The sequence below is a fragment of the Plecotus auritus genome, assembly GCF_963455305.1.
Source record: "Plecotus auritus genome assembly, chromosome: 7".
Lineage (NCBI taxonomy): Eukaryota > Metazoa > Chordata > Mammalia > Chiroptera > Vespertilionidae > Plecotus > Plecotus auritus.
In genome coordinates this window covers 53,262,350-53,281,267 of record NC_137774.1, presented here as the reverse complement: position 1 = coordinate 53,281,267, position 18,918 = coordinate 53,262,350, and the positions used below count along the sequence as shown (strand labels likewise).

The following is an 18,918-nucleotide window of genomic DNA, read 5'->3' as shown; positions in this document are numbered from 1 at the left end:
AGACGCAGGTTGCATCATACTCCGCCCACCAGTTGGGGAAAGGGAGGATCTTTCAGATATATTCCCAGAAGTTAATTGATGGGTCATTAGGCAGTTCCATTTTGAATTTTTTGTGGAACATTCATAATGTTTTCCACAGTGGCTGCTCTAATCCATATTCTCACCAACATTGCACCGAAGGTTCCCTTTCTCCACACCCTTGCTAACACTTGTTGTTTGTTGATTTATTGATGATCACCATTCTCTCAGGTGTGAGGTGATATCTCATTGTGGTTTTAATTTGCATCTCTCTGACAATTAGTGACGTTGAATATCTTTTCATGTGTCTGTTGGCCATCTGTATGTCCTCTTTGGAGAAGTATTTATTCAGGTTGTCTTCCCATTTCTTAATTGGATTGTTGTTTTTTTGGTATAGAGTTGTATGAGGTCCTTATTAATTCTGGATACTTATATGACTTTTTTCATAAATTTTATGTATTAACCTCTTATTAGATGCCAATGAATCAAGTAGATTGTCCTTTCATTTTGTTAATGGTTTGCTTTGCTGTGCAAAAACTCTTTAAGTTTGATGTAGTTCCACTTGTTTATTCCTTCTTTTATTTCTCTTGCTGGAGGAGATATATCAGAAAAAATACTGCTGTAAGAAATGTTGGAGATTTTTCTGCCTATGTTTTCTTCCAGGATTTTTATGGTTTCAAAGTCTTACATTAAAGTCTTAAATCCGTTGAGTTCATTCTTATATATGGTGTAAGAAGCTGGTCTAGTTTCATTTTATTTTCTGTATCTGTCCAATTTTCCCAACACCACTTATTGAATAGGTTGTCTTTGTATCTTCTTGCCTCCTTTCTCATATATTAATTGTCCATATAGTCGTGGATTTATTTCTTGGCTCTGTTATGTTCTGTTGATCTATATGTCTGTTTTTATTTCAGTACCATGTTGTTTTGATTATTATGGCCTTATAGTATATAATTTGATATCAGGTAGTATGATGCCTCCAACTTTGTTCTTCTTTCTCAAGATTACTGTGGCTATTCAGGGATCTTTTGTGATTCCATATAAATTTTTGGAACATTTGTTCTAGTTCTGTGAAATATACCATTAATATTTTCATAGGAATTGCTTAAATCTGTAGATTGCTTTGGGGAGATAGACTTTTAAGTAGTGTTTATCTTTCCATGAGCACAAAGTATGCTTCTATTTATTGGTATCTTCTTCAGTTTCTTTCTTAGGTATCTTACTATTTTTCAAGTACAGGTATTTTACCTTCTTGGTTAAGTTTATTCCTAGGTGGTTGGGTTATTTTTATGCAATTGTGAATGGGATTGTTTTCTTAGATTCCCTTTCTAATACTTCATTATTGTATAAAAATACAATTGATTTGTGAGTATTTATTTTGTATCCTCCTACTTTACTGAATTTATCAGTTCTAGTAGTTTTTATGGTTCTCTGTATACAGTATCATGTCATCTGCAGATAATAGTTCTTCCTTTCCAACTTGAATGCCTTTTATAACTTCTACTTATCTGATTGCTTTGTCTAGGAATTCCAGTACTATGTTGAATAAAAGTTGTGAAAGCAGGCATGCTTGTCTTTACCCAGTCTTAAGGGAAACACTTGTAGTTTTTGCCCATTGAGTATAATGTTAGCTGTTGGTTTGTCATATATGGCCTTTATTATGTTGAGGTGTGTTCCCTCTATTTCCACTTTGCTGAGAGTTTTTATCATAAATGGGGCTGGATTTTTTGAAATGCTTTTTCTGCATCTATTGACATGATTATATGAATTTTATCCTTCATTTTGTTTATGTTACCATTTTAATTGATTTGCGGATCTTGGACCAACCTTGCATTCAAGGAATAAATCTCACTTGATCTTGGTGTATGATCTTTTTAATGAATTGTTGAATTTGGTGTGCTAATATTTAGTTGAAGATATTTGCCTCTATGCCTCAATATCAGGAATATTGGCCTGTAATTTTCTTTCTTTGTAGTGTCTTTATCTGGTTTTGGAATTAGGGTAATGTTGGCCTCATATAACAAGATTGGAGTCTTCCCACCTCTGACTATTCTCCAATAGTTTGAGAAGGACAAGTGTTAATTTTTCTTTGAATGTTTGGTAAAAGTTACCAGTAAAGCCATCCAGCCCAGGACTTTTGTTTGTTGGGAGTTTTAGAAATTATTATTATTGCTTTGATTTTGTTGATTATAATTGTTCTGTTCAGATTTTTTGTTTCTTCTTGATTCAGTTTTGAAAGTTTGTATGTTTCTGGGAATTTATTCATGTCTTCCAGATTGTCCTAATTTGTTGGCATATAAATTGTCCATAATATTTTCTTATAATTAATTATATTTCTATAGTGTCAGTTGTCTTCCTTTTTTTTTTAATCCTCACCCGAGGATATTTTTTCATTGATTTTTTTTAGAGGGAGTAGAAGAGAGAGGGAAAGACAGAGAGAAACATCGATGTGAGAGAAACACATCGATTGGTTGCCTCCTGCATATGCCCCAACCAGGACCCAGGCCAGGGAGGAGTCTACAGCCAAGGTATGTGCCCTTGACCGGAATTGAATCCAGTTGTTTCACAAGCCAATGCTCTATCCACTGAGCCAAATTGGCTAGGGCTTCTCTTTCATTTTTTATCTTATTTATTTGGGTCCTCTTTTTTTTTCTTGATGAGTCTGGTTAAAGGTTTATGAATTTTATTTCTTTTCACAGAACCAGCTCATAGTTTTACTGATCTTTTGAATTGTGTTTTAGACTCCATTTTGTTTATTTTCTCTCTGATGTATATTATTTCCTTCATTCTATTCACTTTGGGCTTTGTTTTTTTTCTAGTTCCCTTTGGTATAAGGTTAGATTATTTATTTGAGATTGTTCTTGTTTCTTGAAGTTGGCCATTTTCCTCTTAGGACTGCATTCACTGTGTCCCATAGATTTTGTGTTGTTATGTTTTCCTTTTCATTTGTCTCAAGGTATCTTTTGTTTATTTTTTCCTTATCTCATTGTTAACCCATTTATTGTTTAGTAACATGTTATTTAGCCTCCATGTATTTGTGTGTTTTTCAGGGTTTTTTATTTTTTATTTTGTTTTGTTTTGTTTTGTATAGTAAAACCTTGATATAAGAGACTAATTCTAGCGAGGAGGTGTCTGTTGAAGCCAAAAGTCCGTGATATAATAAAGTTAGTTTTTCAAAGGTGTACATTAAAAATTGGCAAATTAGTTTGTTTACCTGTTTTTACTTACGTAAACACATTTGTGTAATTAAAATCAAATATATATTTAATTTCACAGAAAAGTTTTCTATATCCATTACTGTAATTTTAAATTCATACTGAATAGGTCTAGTAAATGTGTACATTCATCAGTCACTGCAAGTAAACAAATGCCCACAGCTGGGGTGTGGCTTAGCACACATCAGAACATGGCTGGCACATTTTAAAACTGTTGCAGAAAATAATGCCATGTGACAACAGAACCAATTTTTGTAGTACATGATGTGGTATGTTCACATGTTAATCATTCTCCAAACATTGTTTACAAGTGTTAACTCTTGGATTTAAATATATAGACTATAGTTATAGATATGTAATATTTATTTATGTCAGTGAAATTACTAGTTTTTTCCAACATATGGCCTATTTGCTAAAATATATTAAAAATAACAGTGAATTAATAACAAAAAAACCTAAAGCAATTAGTGATTATAAGCAAATCTTGGTTTAAAACATTTAAAAATGAATATAGTGTTAATTTTCACATATGACATATGGACTGAAAATTTTGTCTGCTAAATCCAAAGTCCATTAAATTGAGGTCCACAGAATCGAGGATTTACTGTAATTGATTTCTAATTTATACCACTGTGGTTGGAGAAGATGCTTGGTATGATTTTATTCTTCTTAAATTTATTGAGACTTATTTTGTGACCTAACACATGGTCTCTCCTGGAAAATATTCCACGTGCACTTGAAAAGAATGTGTATTTACTGCTACTTTGGAGTGAAATGCTCTGAAAATACCATCTGGTCTAGTGTAATGTGTAAGGCAGCTATTTTCTGGTTGATTTTTTTCGTGTGACATCAATCTATCCATTGATGTCAGTGGGTTATTAAAATCCCCTACTATGATATTACTGTCAATCTCTCCCTTTATGTTCATTAATATTTATTTTATATATTTAGATGCTTGTATGTATAAATGTTTACAAGGGTTTTATCCTCTTGTTGGATTGATCCCTTTATCATTATGTAATGTCCTTCTTTGTCTCTTATTACAGCCTTTGTTTTAAAGTCTATTTTGTCTGATGTTATTGCTGCCCCAGGGTGTTTTTTCATTTCCATTTACATCAAATATCTTTTACCATCTCTTTACTTTCAATCTGTGTTAATCTTTTTTGGGGGTGAGTCTCTTGTAGATAGCATGTATATTGGTCTGTTTTGTTATCCAGTCAACTACCCTGGATTTGATTGGAGCATTTAATCCATTTACATTTAAAGCAATTAGTGTTAGGTACGTATTTATTGCCGTTTTATTCTTTATAACTATGTTCCCCTTTTTTTTCTTCTTTCTTGTTCTTAAAGAAGATCCTTTAACATTCCATATAATACTGGTTTTGTGGTGATGAACTCCTTAAGCTTTTTCTTGTCTAGGAAGCTGTTTATCTGTCCTTTGATTCTAAATGAGAGCTTTGCTGGGTAGAGTAATCTTAGTTGTAGGTCCTTGCTTTTCATCACTTTGAATATTTCTTGCTACATCCTTATGACTTGAAGACTTTCTATTAAAGAATCTGCTCATAGTCTTATGGGAGCTCCCTTGTAGGTAATTAACTACCTTTCTGTTGCTGCTTTTAAGATTCTCTCTTTTTCCATTGTAAGTATGATGTTTCTTGGTGTGGGCCTTTTGGGATTTATCTTATTTGAGACTCTATGTGCTTCCTGAACTTGTGTGTTTTTTTCCTTTACCAGGTTAGGGCAATTTTTAGCCATTATTTCTTCAAATAGGTTTTCAATCCCTTGCTCTCTCTTTTCTCCTTGTGGTGGTACCTATGATGTGGATGTTGTTACACTTCATGTCCCAGAGATCTCTTAAACTATTCTTATTAAAATTTTGTTTTTCTTTTTGCTGTTTTGATTGGGTGTTTTTTGCTACCTTGCCTTACAAATTGCTGATTTAATCCTCTGCTTCATCTAATCTGCTGTTGATTTCTTCTATTGTATTCTTCATTTCAGAAATTGTATTCTTCATTTCTGCCAGGTTCTTTTTTATGGTTTCTATGCCTTTTTTTTTTTTTTAATGTTTATTATCTTTTTATGTTCTTACTCAGCTCATCCATTCTTCCCCTAAGGAATGGATGAGCATCCTTATAGCCATTGATTTAACTGATAGATTGCTTATCTCCATTTCATTTAGTTATTGTTCTAGGGATTTATCCTGTGTGTTTTTTCATTTGGGGCATGTTTCTTTGTCTTCCCATTTTGGCTGCCTTTCTGTAATTGTTTCTGTGTATTAGGTAGATCTGCTATGCCTCTCAGTCTTGTGTTGGGGCCTTATGTAATAGGTGTCCGTGGGACTGTGCTGCAGTCTCTCTGATCACCTAAGCTGGGTGCTCCAGGAATGTTTCTTTTGTAGGATATGTGAACCCTCCTTTTGTAGTTGAGTCTTGATTGTTGTTGGCCCATCCATGGGTGGTGTTGATTCTCAGGCTGGCTAACTATTAGGATTGTCACAGACTACAGTGTATAAGCTGCTGTGTGGGGGCTGATCTGGTGACATAGAATTTGCCCCAGCAGAGTCTGGTACCTGTTTAGATCCCTTTTTGGGTGTGCTGCTTGTGCAGCTAATTGCATTATGTTCTGATATTATCTGAATCCCAACACTGGGTATATTGGTCCTGGGGCCTCATAGGAGGGACTCTAGTGAAGGTCAATGTCAGGCACTGCCTGTGACTAGCCCTGGGTACTTGTTTTGAGCTACAGAGCAATCCACTTTGTGGCTGCCTCTCCCGAGCCTGGTTGTACATGGGAGGGGCAATTACACACCGGTGCCGGCTTCCACCAGCAGCGAGCATGGGGACAGGTCAACAAAAGGTCCAAGGCACCCTGAGATCTGCCTTCCTTGGCTGGCTGCCTGTTAGGCTCAGTCATTGAAAGAGCTTCTGGCAGTACATGAGTTGCATGAGGTATGTTCTCGGTGAGTCACTAGGTAGGGGCGAATGCTGTTCATCAGATTGAAATAGATTCAAACTCGGCACCAGTGCAGAGACTGAGGCAACTCAGCAAAAGTCTCTGGATACACCATGCCAGCCTCCACCCAACAGGTGCCTGCCAACCTTTGTGATGGGGCAGGCCTCAGGGAGTCCACAGGGTGGGGCCAGCAGAGTTCATAAGGCCCAAAGAGACCAAGATTTGGCCGCATGGAAGGAGGGCTGTGCACAGGAACGGTGGTGCTGGGAGGGCTGTGAGGGAACGTGTATTCTCCCTAGAGCCACACAGCTCAGTCTCTCCCTCTTTGAGAGCCTTCAAGATAGTCTACTTCTAGGGCCCAAGCCGGCCACAGCCAGCTGACTCCCTGCAAGGCACACTTGGCAGTGGGGGGCCACTGGTGGTCATGAGGATAGGGCTAGGAGGTCTCCTGTGAGGGGGCAGCACCTCTCCAGCATGGTGGGGGAGTGGCCCCACTCCAGAGACACACAGCTCAGTCTCTGATACCCCTGAGGTTGTCCTCAGGAACCCTCCCAGAAAGTCTACACCAGTGGTTGGCAAACTGCAGCTTGCGAGCCACATGTGGCTCTTTGGCCCCTTGAGTGTGGCTCTTCCACAAAATACCACGGCCTGGGTGAGTCTATTTTGAAGAAGTGGTGTTCGAAGAAGTTTAAATTTAAAAAATTTGGCTCTCAAAAGAAATTTCAATTGTACTGTTGATATTTGGTTCTGTTGACTAATGAGTTTGCCGACCACTGGTCTACACCATGGGTTCAGGCGGCTCAGTCTTCGAGAGGAGTGAGCTTGTCAGGGTGGGGTGACAGAGTCTGGAGGGTGGGGCTAGTACATTCCTCGTATGGAGGGGAGTGTTCCACCCAGGAAAGATGGTGTCTGTGAGCTGAGTGGGAGAGGGACTCAGCAGGGGACCCTGGTGGCTGTCCCCTCAGCTTTCTCAGCACTGAAATTTAAACTCCGGCAGTCTGTCTCCAGGTTCCCACCCTTAGTCATTTTCATGTACTACAGTAGCTTTCAAGCTTATGACAGCAACCTACAATGACATGTATTGTGACACAGAACCACACACCTTATAATTGAAACAAGTTTCACAGAAAATACTCACCCTTAATGTAGGCAATGTACTTTGGTTCTTTCCCATGTTGCACTCTCTCTTCTTATTCTCTCTCTCCTTCCCTTTCATTTTTATTCTTCTCACAACCTCCCAATTGAAAAACAGTGCAGTGCTTCCTTTCACTATTTGTTCATTTGTCAGATAATTCATTAGGGCCGACCATGGGGATAGAAAGGCGAAGAAAGCATACAGGGCCTTGTCTCCATAGAATGTACAGCCAGAAGGTTTGCACATGAAATACAATTGGAAAAAAACATATTGTATATGGAAACCCCTCCAAATGTAGGAAGAAATCTGTTAGGTATCAATCAGGCTTACAATACCTGCTAAATGTACTATTTAGTAACAGTAATTGAAAGACTATAGAAGAAAGACTATAGTGATTGCTTATAATCACTATAACAGTTCATAATCTATACTAATAAGAGAGTAATATGCTAATTAGACCGGGAGACCTTCCGGACAAAGCTGAGGGCTTAGCCAGCCTGCAAACCACCCCCAGGCCTTCACCCAGGCCGCCCCACCCCCAGGAGGGACCCCCCCACCCCATCAGGGGGCTGACTGGCCTGCAAACCACCCCAGGCCCCTTGCACAGGCCACCCGCTCCCCAGAGGAGACCCCCACCCCGATGGGGGTGTGGCCAGCCTGCAAATGGCCCTCAGCCCCTCACCCAGGCTGGCCATGCCCCCCATTGGGGACCCTCCCCCCGATATGGGTGTGGCCAGCCTGCAAACAGACCTCAGCCCCTCCCTCAGGCCAGCCCCACCCCCCAAGGGGACACCCACCCTGATCCGGGACCCCCTTCAGGGCAGACCAGCCAGCCCCCACCCATGCACTAGGCCTCTATCTTCTATACCAGTGGTCGGCAAACTCATTAGTCAACAGAGCCAAATATCAACAGTACAACGATTGAAATTTCTTTTGAGAGCCAAATTTTTTAAACTTAAACTTTTTCTAACGCCACTTCTTCAAAATAGACTCACCCAGGCCGTGGTATTTTGTGGAAGAGCCACACTCAAGGGGCCAAAGAGCCACATGTGGCTCGCGAGCTCAGTTTGCTGACCACAGTTCTATACTAATAAAAGGGTAATATGCTAATTTGACTGGGACACCTTCCAGGAGACCTTCCGGATGTCCTTCCGGACAAAGTCATGGTGGTGGGGCTGAGGCAGAGGCAGTTAGGGCAAGCAGGCTGGTGGGAGGGGTGGGGCAGTTAGGGGCGATCAGGCAGGCAGGCAGGTGAGCAGTTAGGAGCCAGCAGTCCCGGATTGCAAGAGGGATGTCCGACTGCCGGTTTAGGCCTGATCCCACAGGGATCGTTCCTAAACTGGCTGTTGGACATCCCTTGAGGGGTCCCAGATTGGAGAGGGTGCAGACCGGGCTGAGGGACAGCCCCATCCCGCATGAATTTCATGCACTGGGCCACTAGTAATAAAATAATTAGTATATTCAGACAGTGGAATGCTGTGCAGCATTTGCAGTAATGACCTAGGGCAATGTATATCAGTATGAATATATCTCAAAAACAAGTTATAAAAGCATAATAAGCATAGTATAACACAGGGCAAAACATATTACCATCCTATGTAATAAAGAGGGAATATGCTAATTGACCCTCATGCCATCGCAAAGATGGCGGCGCCCACAGCCAATAAGAATGGAATATGCTAATTTACTGCCATGCCCTCAAAGATGGCGGCACCCAGTCCCCTCAGCCCTGCCGGGGCGGCAGGCATGCAGCAAGGCTGGGCCCGCCTCATGCGCCTGCCTCTGGAGTCCCCTAGTCCCCTCAGCCCCCCAGCTGCCCAGGGCTGGCCCGAGGTGCAGGCAAGCCTCAGATGGCAGCTGCTCAGCCACCCAGGGCCGCCCGAGGCTCAGGTAACCAGGGCCGGCTGAGACTTAAGCTGCCGGCAGTGGTAGCAGCAGAGGTGTGATGGGGTGTCGCCTTCCCCTGATTGCTGGGTCGCCTCCCACCCCTGAGGGCTCCTGAACTGTGAGAGGGGGCAGGCCAGGCTGAGGGACACCCCTCCAGTTCATGAATTTTCATGCACCGGTCCTCTAGTATCATATAATGCAGTATAATACAGCACACTGCTAAAGCATAGTATAGTATAACGTCATCTGTGTAAAAATTTTATGTATAAAAACTATGGAAGGAATGACCACATACCAATTTTAGAATAATGCATATTGCTCTCTAGGGTGGGAGAAAGTTGAGGTCTTAACAAATCTTATTAAAGTAAAAAGATTTAATAAATGTTGGCAGAATTTCACCATTGTTAAGTCTGTATGGTTATCTCATCAGTTTTGGTGCTTTTCTGTATATTTTAAATGTTTAATGATTAAAAATTGAAAAGGTAAAATGAGTTTCTGGGATGTGCCACTTTTCTTTGTCTGATGCCTGCACATTTCTATGTTCTGTGCCTTCAACTGGTGTTCTCTGTGACATTAATGTTATATAATTAAGAGAAACCACTGTAGCCACAAGTATTTGATGGTGAGATTTGGGGATGTCAGGTTTAGGGTGTTGTTCCTGGCTTACCAGCAGGCGGCGCTGCTCCACAGTAGATATGAAGTAAGGCAGCCGCCCCAGCCTCCTGATGTGAAGCGCTGCTTTACCAGATGCCTGAAAAGAGGACATTTAAATATGTGCAGCCTTCTTTATGTTGGTAGAAAGGGGTACAGAATCCACCCATTTATCACATTTCTCTGAGTATTTATAGCCTTGGCTGTGTCTATGCTGCCAAGTGGGGCATGCGCCAAGCGCTTCCTCTGCTGTTGTGTTGAGGAGCCTGATGCTAATGTTTGGAGAACTTTTTCCTGTTACATTGACCAGGGAACTTTCCTTTTATTTTAGGTGGAGAAGGATTATTCTTACTTGAAGGAGATATGTGATCATCAAGCAGAACAGCTGAGCAGAACCAGCCTAAAACTACAAGAGAAAGCATCAGAGAGTGATGCAGAGATTAAAGACATGAAGGAAACCATATTTGAATTGGAAGATCAGGTGGAACAACACCGAGCTGTCAAGTTACATAATAATCAGCTCATCAGTGAGCTAGAAAGTAAGTGAAATCAGCCCTGGTGAAATGACTATCAGGAGTGGGTAGAATATAAAAGAAACCAGCAGCATTGGGTAACTGGGAGAGGGTATGTAAGAATGTTTATGAAAAGCCTTTCTTGTCAATGTTCTATAATCTCCTAAGAAGAATGGCAATTAAAAAGACAGAATAATTAAACTACGTTGAAAACTGGGTGATATAGAAGAAAAGATTGTTGTACGTGAGTGAGTCAACAGTGTGGGATGTTAGGTATACTGTGTGTGAGCCACACTGCTGAACACACTCATCAGGCATAACAATGTGTCCTCTTTCAGGATTGATGGCTAAAAAGATGGGTGACAGATGGTCAGAGTATCTGAACAGTGTGTGCTCTTGGTGTCGGAAAACAATTTCAGCATGTGTCCTATTGATGGTAGGATATCAGATAACTTAAAAGGTGGCCATTTTGTCACTGAAGAGGCACCAGTATATGGCTTATTTACAAAGTCATTGTTTGCTTTGAATAGGGAAAGACATGTTTAAAAGTGATCAGTTAAATATTGCCTGCTTTGTCCAGATTAAGTCTTATTAAATGATCTCATTTAATGTGTTTTGCTTTTGTAACAAAAGAATTAATGCAGAGATCTTTTAGTTACACTAACCATTGCTAAAAATAGCATAGGTCAAACTGATCATTCATAGAATCCATATCTATGAGTTCACCCACTTGCCAAAAGTTATTTGTAACTTCAAAATCAGAGTTCTTGACACCTCCACGGTCATTTGCGGACCTGCACAGGGCAGTGGAAATTTTGAGTCTCCCAAAGTGCACCCCAGCTCAGGTTGAACTCGGTGACACCTTCTCACTTCATCTCTCCCATGTAAACAAGTCTTTTTCATGGTTTACTTAGTGCCATGATTTTTGCAGTTTTTGTGCTTTTTGTTGGTGATTTCACTTTTTAAAATGAACCCCAAGTGTAGTCCCCAAATGCTGTGTAGTGTCCCAGGGAACAGAAAAGCTGTGATGTGCCTTGTGGAGAAAACAGGTGTGTTAGACCAGCTTTGTTGAAACCCGATTCTAGTGCTCTTGGGTGTGAATTCAGTCTTAGCAAATCAGCGGTGTTCATTGAATCATTCAGTGTTAACCAAAACTTAGAGGAAGTTCAGCAATCTGTACATGAGATTGCTCCAGAAGGTACTAAAAGTAAAGTCTGTGGTATTTGATGAAGCTGTGGAAAAGCAGCCAAATTTGTAGCTTCATGCAGTGACAGCCAATTAAAAACCACACACAAAAAAACGTAGTGGATCGCATTACTGTAAAGCAAAAAGCAGACAAATTTGTAATCACATTTTCCAGGATCAGGAAAGGGCTAAACTGTTCTCAGTGGTTGGTGGCAGACTTGCATGGCTCAAGGGCAACACAGTGAGTGAGAAAAGTTAAAAACTTGCAGGTGAGGCAGGTTCTGCAGATCAGGAGGCTATGGGAAATTTTTAAAAATACCTGCCGACTGTTATGCAGGAAAAGGGTTATGTGGGCAAGCAGGTTCCAGCAATAATGGAAGGGGCTTTTTTTTTTTTAACAAAGACACTGGCAAACAAACTTATTGTATAAAACACAAATAGCTCCCTTCTGGGCCCAGGGCTAGCAAAAGCAGACCTTGATGCACATCTTGGTCTTTTCCAAAGGCACCCAGCCCCAGCAGAGGGAGCCACAAGCTGTGGGTTGCTAATAGCTCCAAACAGGATACTCAGGGTCAGTCACAAACAGAGTCTGACATTGTCCTGCACTAGAGATTAGAAGCCATAGTAGATCTATTTAATACACAGACACAAACCCAAACAGGCAGCCAAAAAAATAAGCCTGAAATGAAAGAACAAGAGAATTCTCCAGAAGAAGATCTAAATGAAGTGGAGATAAGAAATTTATCAGACATACAGTTCAGAATAATGATGACAAAGAGACTCAACAGCATGAGAAAAAATATAGTAACTATGAAGAATGACATAGCACCAATAAGGAATACAGTGGAAGGAATACACAGCAGATTAGGAGAAGCCAAGGATTGGATCAGTGAATTAGAAGACAGGATAGGAAAAAAACACTTAATCAGAGACCCAGAAAGAAAAATCATTTAAAAAACAGCAGGACAGCTTAAGGGAGCAGTGGGACAGTACAAAACATAACAATATTCACATAATAAGTGTACCAGAGGGGGAAGAAAGCAAACAAGGGATAGAGAACGTGTTTGAAGAAATAATGGCAGAAAACATACCTAACTGGTGAAGGAGAAAGTCACACAAGTTTAGGAGGCACAGTAAGTCCCAATCAAGAAGAACCTGAACAGGCCCATGCCAAGATACATCATAATTAAAATGTCAAAAATTAAAGACAAAGAATATTAAAGGCAACAAGAGAAAAGCAATTCTACAAAGGAGCTCCCATAAGGCTGTCAGCTGATTTCTCATCACAAACCCTACAGGCCAGAAGGGAATGGCATCGAGGACTCAAGGTAATGGAAAGCAAGGATCTGAAACCAAGATTACTATATCCAGCAATGCTGTCATTCAAAATAGACGGTCAAATAAAGAGCTTTCCAGACAAAAAAAAAAAAGGCTAAAGGGGTACATCACCAATGAGCCAAAGGGACTGCTCTAATGAGAAGGAGAAACAGAGAAACCTAGGCATACAGTGCCAGGTTGTTATCCTGCATCTATAAGGGTTCAGGAATCTGGAAAAGGGGCTGAGCATAAATGAATGAAGAGGCTAGAGAAAAAATATGAATTTGGAAGGCATATTGGGAGAGCTAGAGGAAGCTTAGTTCGAGTGACTAAGTTCCTCGAATCTCCACACCCAGGGCTTTTTATTCACACATCTTGCCCTCTAGCAAAGCAGATATACATATCAAAGTTAAAGTTTGGTAAACAATAAAAAGATTATCAGGTTGGGGGAACTGCCTTCAGCTGTTCCAGCAGCAGGCAATAATATATGCAGATTTTCAGGCCTGCTGAAGCTATCCATCAGCCTTCTGATAAACTTCTCGCACTTACTATGCTAACAACTGGAATTTGCTTCCAGCAATACAGTGTTAAAATGGCAATAAATAAATACCTATCAATAATAACCCTAAATGTAAATGGATTAAATGCTTCAATCAAAAGGCATAGGGTAGCTGAATGGATAAAAAAAAAAAAAAACATGACCCAACTATATGCTGTCTACAAGAGACCCACCTCAGAACAAAAGACACACACAGGATGAGAGTGAAGGGATGGAAAAAATTTTCCACGCAAAAGGAAAATAAAATAAAGCTGGAATAGCAATACTCATATTCGACAAAATAGACTTTAAAATGAAGGCCATCACAAGAGACAACAAAGGTCACTACATAATACTAAAGGGATCGATCCAACAAGAGGATATAACCCTGCTAAACATATATACACCCAATATAGGAGCACCTAATTATATAAAAAAATTTTCTAGAGGACTTTAATGGAGAGATGGGCAACAATACAGTCATAGTAGAGAATTTTAACACCCCTCTGACTTCACTGGATAGATCTTCCAGACAAAAACTTAACAAGGAAACAGTGACTCTAAAGGACACACTTGATCAGATGGATTTAACTGAACATTTATAGAACTTTTCACCCCAAAGCAGCATTCTTCTCAGGTGCACATGGATCATTCACAAATATAGTCCACATATTAGGACATAAAACAAGTCTCTATAAGTTCAAGAAAATTAAAATCATATCAAGCATCTTCTCAGATCACAGTGGGATGAAATTAGAAATCAACTACAGTAAAAACACTGAAAAACATTCAAAAACATGGAAGCTAAATAGCATGTTATTAAATAATGAATGGGTTACCAACAAGATCAAGAAAGAAATAAAAAAATTTCCGGGGAACAAATGAAAATGAGTACACAACAACCCAAAATCTCTGGGACACAGCAAAAGCAGTCCTGAGAGGGAAGTTCATAGAACTACAGGCCTACCTCAAAAAATGAAAAATTAGCAATAAAATATTTAACCATACAACTTAAAGAACCAGAAAGAGAACAAGAAAAGCCCAGATTAAGTAGAAGGAAGGAAATAATAAAGATTAGAGCAGAAATAAATAACACAGAGACTAAAAAAAAAAAAAAAAAATACAAAAAATCAATGAAACTAAGAGCTGGTTTTTTGAAAGGATAAACAAAATTGATAAGCCGTTAGCTAGACTCATCAAGAAACGAAGAGTACTCAAGTAAGTAAAATCAGAAACAAAAGTGGAGAAGTAACCACTGACACCACAGAAATATAAAGGATTGTAAGAAAATACTATGAACAACTATATGCCAACAAGCTGGACGTTATGGATGAAATAGACAAATTCCTAGAAAAATACAATCTCCCAAAACTGAATCAGGAGGAATAAGAAAACCTGAATAGGTCAAAACAACTGATAAAATAGAAGCAGTTATCAAAAAACTACCAGCAAACAAAAGCACAGGGGAGTTTCACTAAACATTAAAAATAGAACTAACACCTATACTCCTCAAACTATTTCAGAAAATCAAAGAGGAAGGAACACTTCCAAACTCTTTTTATGAGGCCAGCATTATCCTAATTCCAAAATCAGATAAAGACACTACAAAGAAAGAGACTTTATATCACTGATGAATATGTATGCTAAAATCCTCAACAAAATTCTAGCAAATCACATCCAGCAATATATTAAAAAGATCATACACCATGACCAAGTGGGATTTATTTCAGGGATGCAAGGCTAGTACAGTATTCAAAAATCAATAAACGTGATACATTACATAAACAAATTGAAAGACAAAAATCACATGATCATATCAATAGATTTAGAAAAAGCATTCAACAAAATCCAACACCTATTTTTGATAACAACTCTTAGCAAAGTAGGAATAGAGGGAGCATATCTCAACATGATAAAAGCCATATATGAGAAACCTACAGCTAACATCATTCTCAATGGGAAAAACTAAAACTATTTCCCCTAAGAACAAGAACAAGACATGGGTGTCTGCTTTCACCACTCTTATTCAACATAGTACTTGTAGTCCTAGCCACAGTGATCAGACAAGAAGAAGAAATAAAAGGCATCCAAATTGGAAAGGAGGAAGTAAAACTGTCATTATTCACAGATAACATGATATTGTACATAGAAACCCTAAAAACTCCACCAAAAAATACACATAATAAATGAATTTGGCAATGTAGCAGGATATAAAATCGACCCTCAAAAATTGATGACTTTTTTTTATACACCAATAATGAATTCTCAGAAAGAGAAATTAAACAACCCCATTTACCATTGCAACAAAAAAATTAAGATACTTAGGAATAAACTTAACTAAGGAGGTAAAAGACCTGTACTCAGAAAACTACAGGACGTTGAAAATGGACATAGAGGAAGACATAAACAGGTGGAAGAGTATTCTGTGTTCATGGATTGGTAGACGCAACATCATTAAAATGTTCATACTACCCAAGGCAATCTATAAATTCAATGCAATCCCTACCCTGTTTTCCCGAAAATAAGACAGTGTCTTATATTAATTTTTGCTCCCAAAGACATGCTAGGTCTTATTTTTAGGGGATGTCTTATTTTTCCATGAAGAAGAATACGGTACACATTTATTGTTAAATGAAAATAAAGGAAATTTATAACCTGTATACGGTACGGTAGTACGGTAGTTGTCAACACAAACCAGACAAACTGTGAATCCTACAGTATCAAGAATTTGCAAATTTATTCAATGACAATCATGTCATCATCTTCTGGAACACCATCATAACAATCCAATTCCTGAATTTCCTGGTGAATTTCTTGTGACTCCATTTCTTTCAGAATCAGTGGACCAAATCTCTCATGTTTAGCAGTAGCACTGTCTTCAAATGAGTACTTCTTGTCAAGGTAGCCTGCTCGCAGTGCATTTGCAATGCAACTGTCAGTGATTTTCTCCCATGAATTCTTCACCCAAGTCACAACTTCTTGCAGTTTAGGTTTCACAAAGTTTCCACATTGATTTCTCTCCATTCTATTTTCAATGTAGTCATTAACTTCCATGCGCAAATTGTCTTTGAATGGCTTGTTTATTGCAATATCAAGAGTCTGGAGATAGGCCGTCATTCCTGCGGGAATCATTATCTGATCTATTTTTCTTTCATGAAGAAATGTCTTCATGTCTTTATTTTATTTATTTATTTATTTTTTTATATATTTTATTGATATTTCACAGAGAGGAAGGGAGAGGGATAGAGAGCTAGAAACATCGATGAGAGAGAAACATCGATCAGCTGCCTCCTGCACACCCCACACTGGGGATGTGCCCGCAACCAAGGTACATGCCCTTGACCGGAATCGAACCCGGGACCTTTCAGTCCGCAGGCCGATGCTCTATCCACTGAGCCAAACCGGTTTCGGCTGTCTTCATGTCTTTAGCGCAGTGAGTGCTGGCTGCATCCCAGACTAGCAGACCTCTTTGGCTCCCTCGCATAACAAACGGCAGCATTAAATCAACCCACTTCCTTATAACTGCTTGTGTGGCCCAGGCTTTTTCAGTTTCAAGAATAAAAACGCCCAAAACACGTTCAATCTTTTCCTTCTTGCCCTTAGAAATGATTAAAGGTGGGATTTTAGTGCCATCCAGACGAATTGCCAAAATACAGGAAACACATGCACTTTCGTAAGCAGTGGAGGGAATGTACGCTAAGGAGGCACCCCGCTGTTCAATTGTTGTTTGAGATAATTGGCCCATAAACACTGCAGTTTCATCCATAGCAATCATGTTGGAAAGATTGTATTTAGAGAAGTCAGCATCATCAATAAAGGACTTGAATGCAAGTGCTCACTTAATAACTTGAGTATCTTCCAACCTAAACAATGTTGTAGATCTTCTTAAAGACAGTTCACTTCGCTGAAGGAAATTATCCAGCCAGTGTTGTGATGCTTTGAAGTCTTCGGGGGCTATGTCAAACTGTGGTGCCATTGCAAGGGCAAATTCTTGAATCTGAGCCCTATTCACAACCAAAGACTTTGCTCTCCTGTCAACAACCCATTCACAGATCAGGTCTTCCAGCTCGGAAAATAATGGTTGCCGACCTGATCCACACTTGCGCTTTTTAGCATTTCCCTTGTGCACTTGTTCAATGAGGTTACCATACTCTGCTCGCCATTTTCGGACCAATCAGATACTCAAAATCTTCTCTTTGCAGAAAGCAGTAAGATTTTGGCCCCAAGAGTCTTCCACGATTCCTTTCTTGTACTCCACTGAGTAGCTTTTTCTTTTTGCGCTCATTTCTAGGGATAAAAAAAAAGGAATTGGGGTATCAAGGTGGGGGGAGGGGGATCACTCAAAATGACACAGGGGGGATCAGAAGGGGGAATCAAAATGGCACAGGAGAATCAGAGGGGGGATTACCATTTTAGTAACCCCTTTTGATCCTCCTGTGTCATTTTGATTGCCCCCTCTGATCCTCCTGTGTCATTTTAAGTGATCCCCCTCCCCCCACCCCTGTGCCACTGAACACCTTCACCAGACATCCCCCCTACCCCTTTATCAGACATTTACCCCCTGGGGCCTGCCTGGGGACTGTCACTGGGCTTGCTGGGGCCTGGATCTGGGCTGGAGCAGGGTCTGCCACTGACTGAGAACCTTCAGTTATCATGAAGGCGGCCGTGAGCATCAGGTAGTGTCACCAGAGACAGACCAGCACTCACCACCTTCACCGCGTCCCGTCCGCTCTAATCCTCCTGTTCTTCTACACGCATCTGCGAAAGTCTCCTCCTCTCTCCCGCCCTGCGCTCACCGCTCACTCCGACCTCCGCTCCGCCTCCACACAGCAGTGACGTCAGGACTCCGCGTAACGTCACTGGTTGCTCGACGCCAGTCGGGGCGGCCCTAGCGACCAGTTTACGGTAAATTAATTTTCATTCTGAGACAGAGCCTGGGGGCCTTATTTTCGGGGGATGCCTTATATTTCACTCAGAAGGAAACCTGTAAGTAGGTCTTATTTTTGGAGGATGTTTTATTTTCGGGGAAACACGGTATTAAAATACTAATGGCATATTTCACAGTGCTAGAACAAATACTCCAGAAATTTATATGGAATCAAAAAAGACCCCAAATAGCTGCAGCAATTTTGAGAAAGAAAAACAAAAATGGAGGAATCATAATGCCAGATTTCAAATTATACTTCAAAGCCACATACTCAAAACAGTTTAGAACTGGCACAAGTATAGGCATATAGAGCAATGGAACAGAAAAAGAGAACCCAGAAATTGACCCAAGCAAATTATTATGCTCAATTATTTGACAAAGGAAGCAAGAGAATATGGAGTCAAGAGAGTCTCTTCAATAAATGGTTTTGGGAAAATTGGACAGATACATGGAAAAAAAATTAACTAGACCACCAACTTACCCCATACACAAGAGTAAACTCAAAATGGATAAAAAACTGAAACGTAAGTTGTGAAACCATAAAAATCTCAGAAGAAACCATAGGCAGCAAAATCTCAGAC

General features: G+C 39.9%; 1 protein-coding gene across 17 annotated transcripts in view; it reads left to right on the top strand.

The window, feature by feature from the left end:
• SPECC1 (sperm antigen with calponin homology and coiled-coil domains 1) overlaps window positions 1-18,918 on the top strand; it is a 291,359-nt gene that overhangs the window by 184,524 nt on the left and 87,917 nt on the right. For all 17 annotated transcript variants that reach the window (XM_080681002.1, XM_080681006.1, XM_080681007.1 and 14 more), the window contains one exon: window positions 10,190-10,397. In XM_080681002.1, coding sequence (XP_080537128.1) covers window positions 10,190-10,397 — 208 coding nt within the window. The remainder of the gene's footprint in view (window positions 1-10,189; window positions 10,398-18,918) is intronic.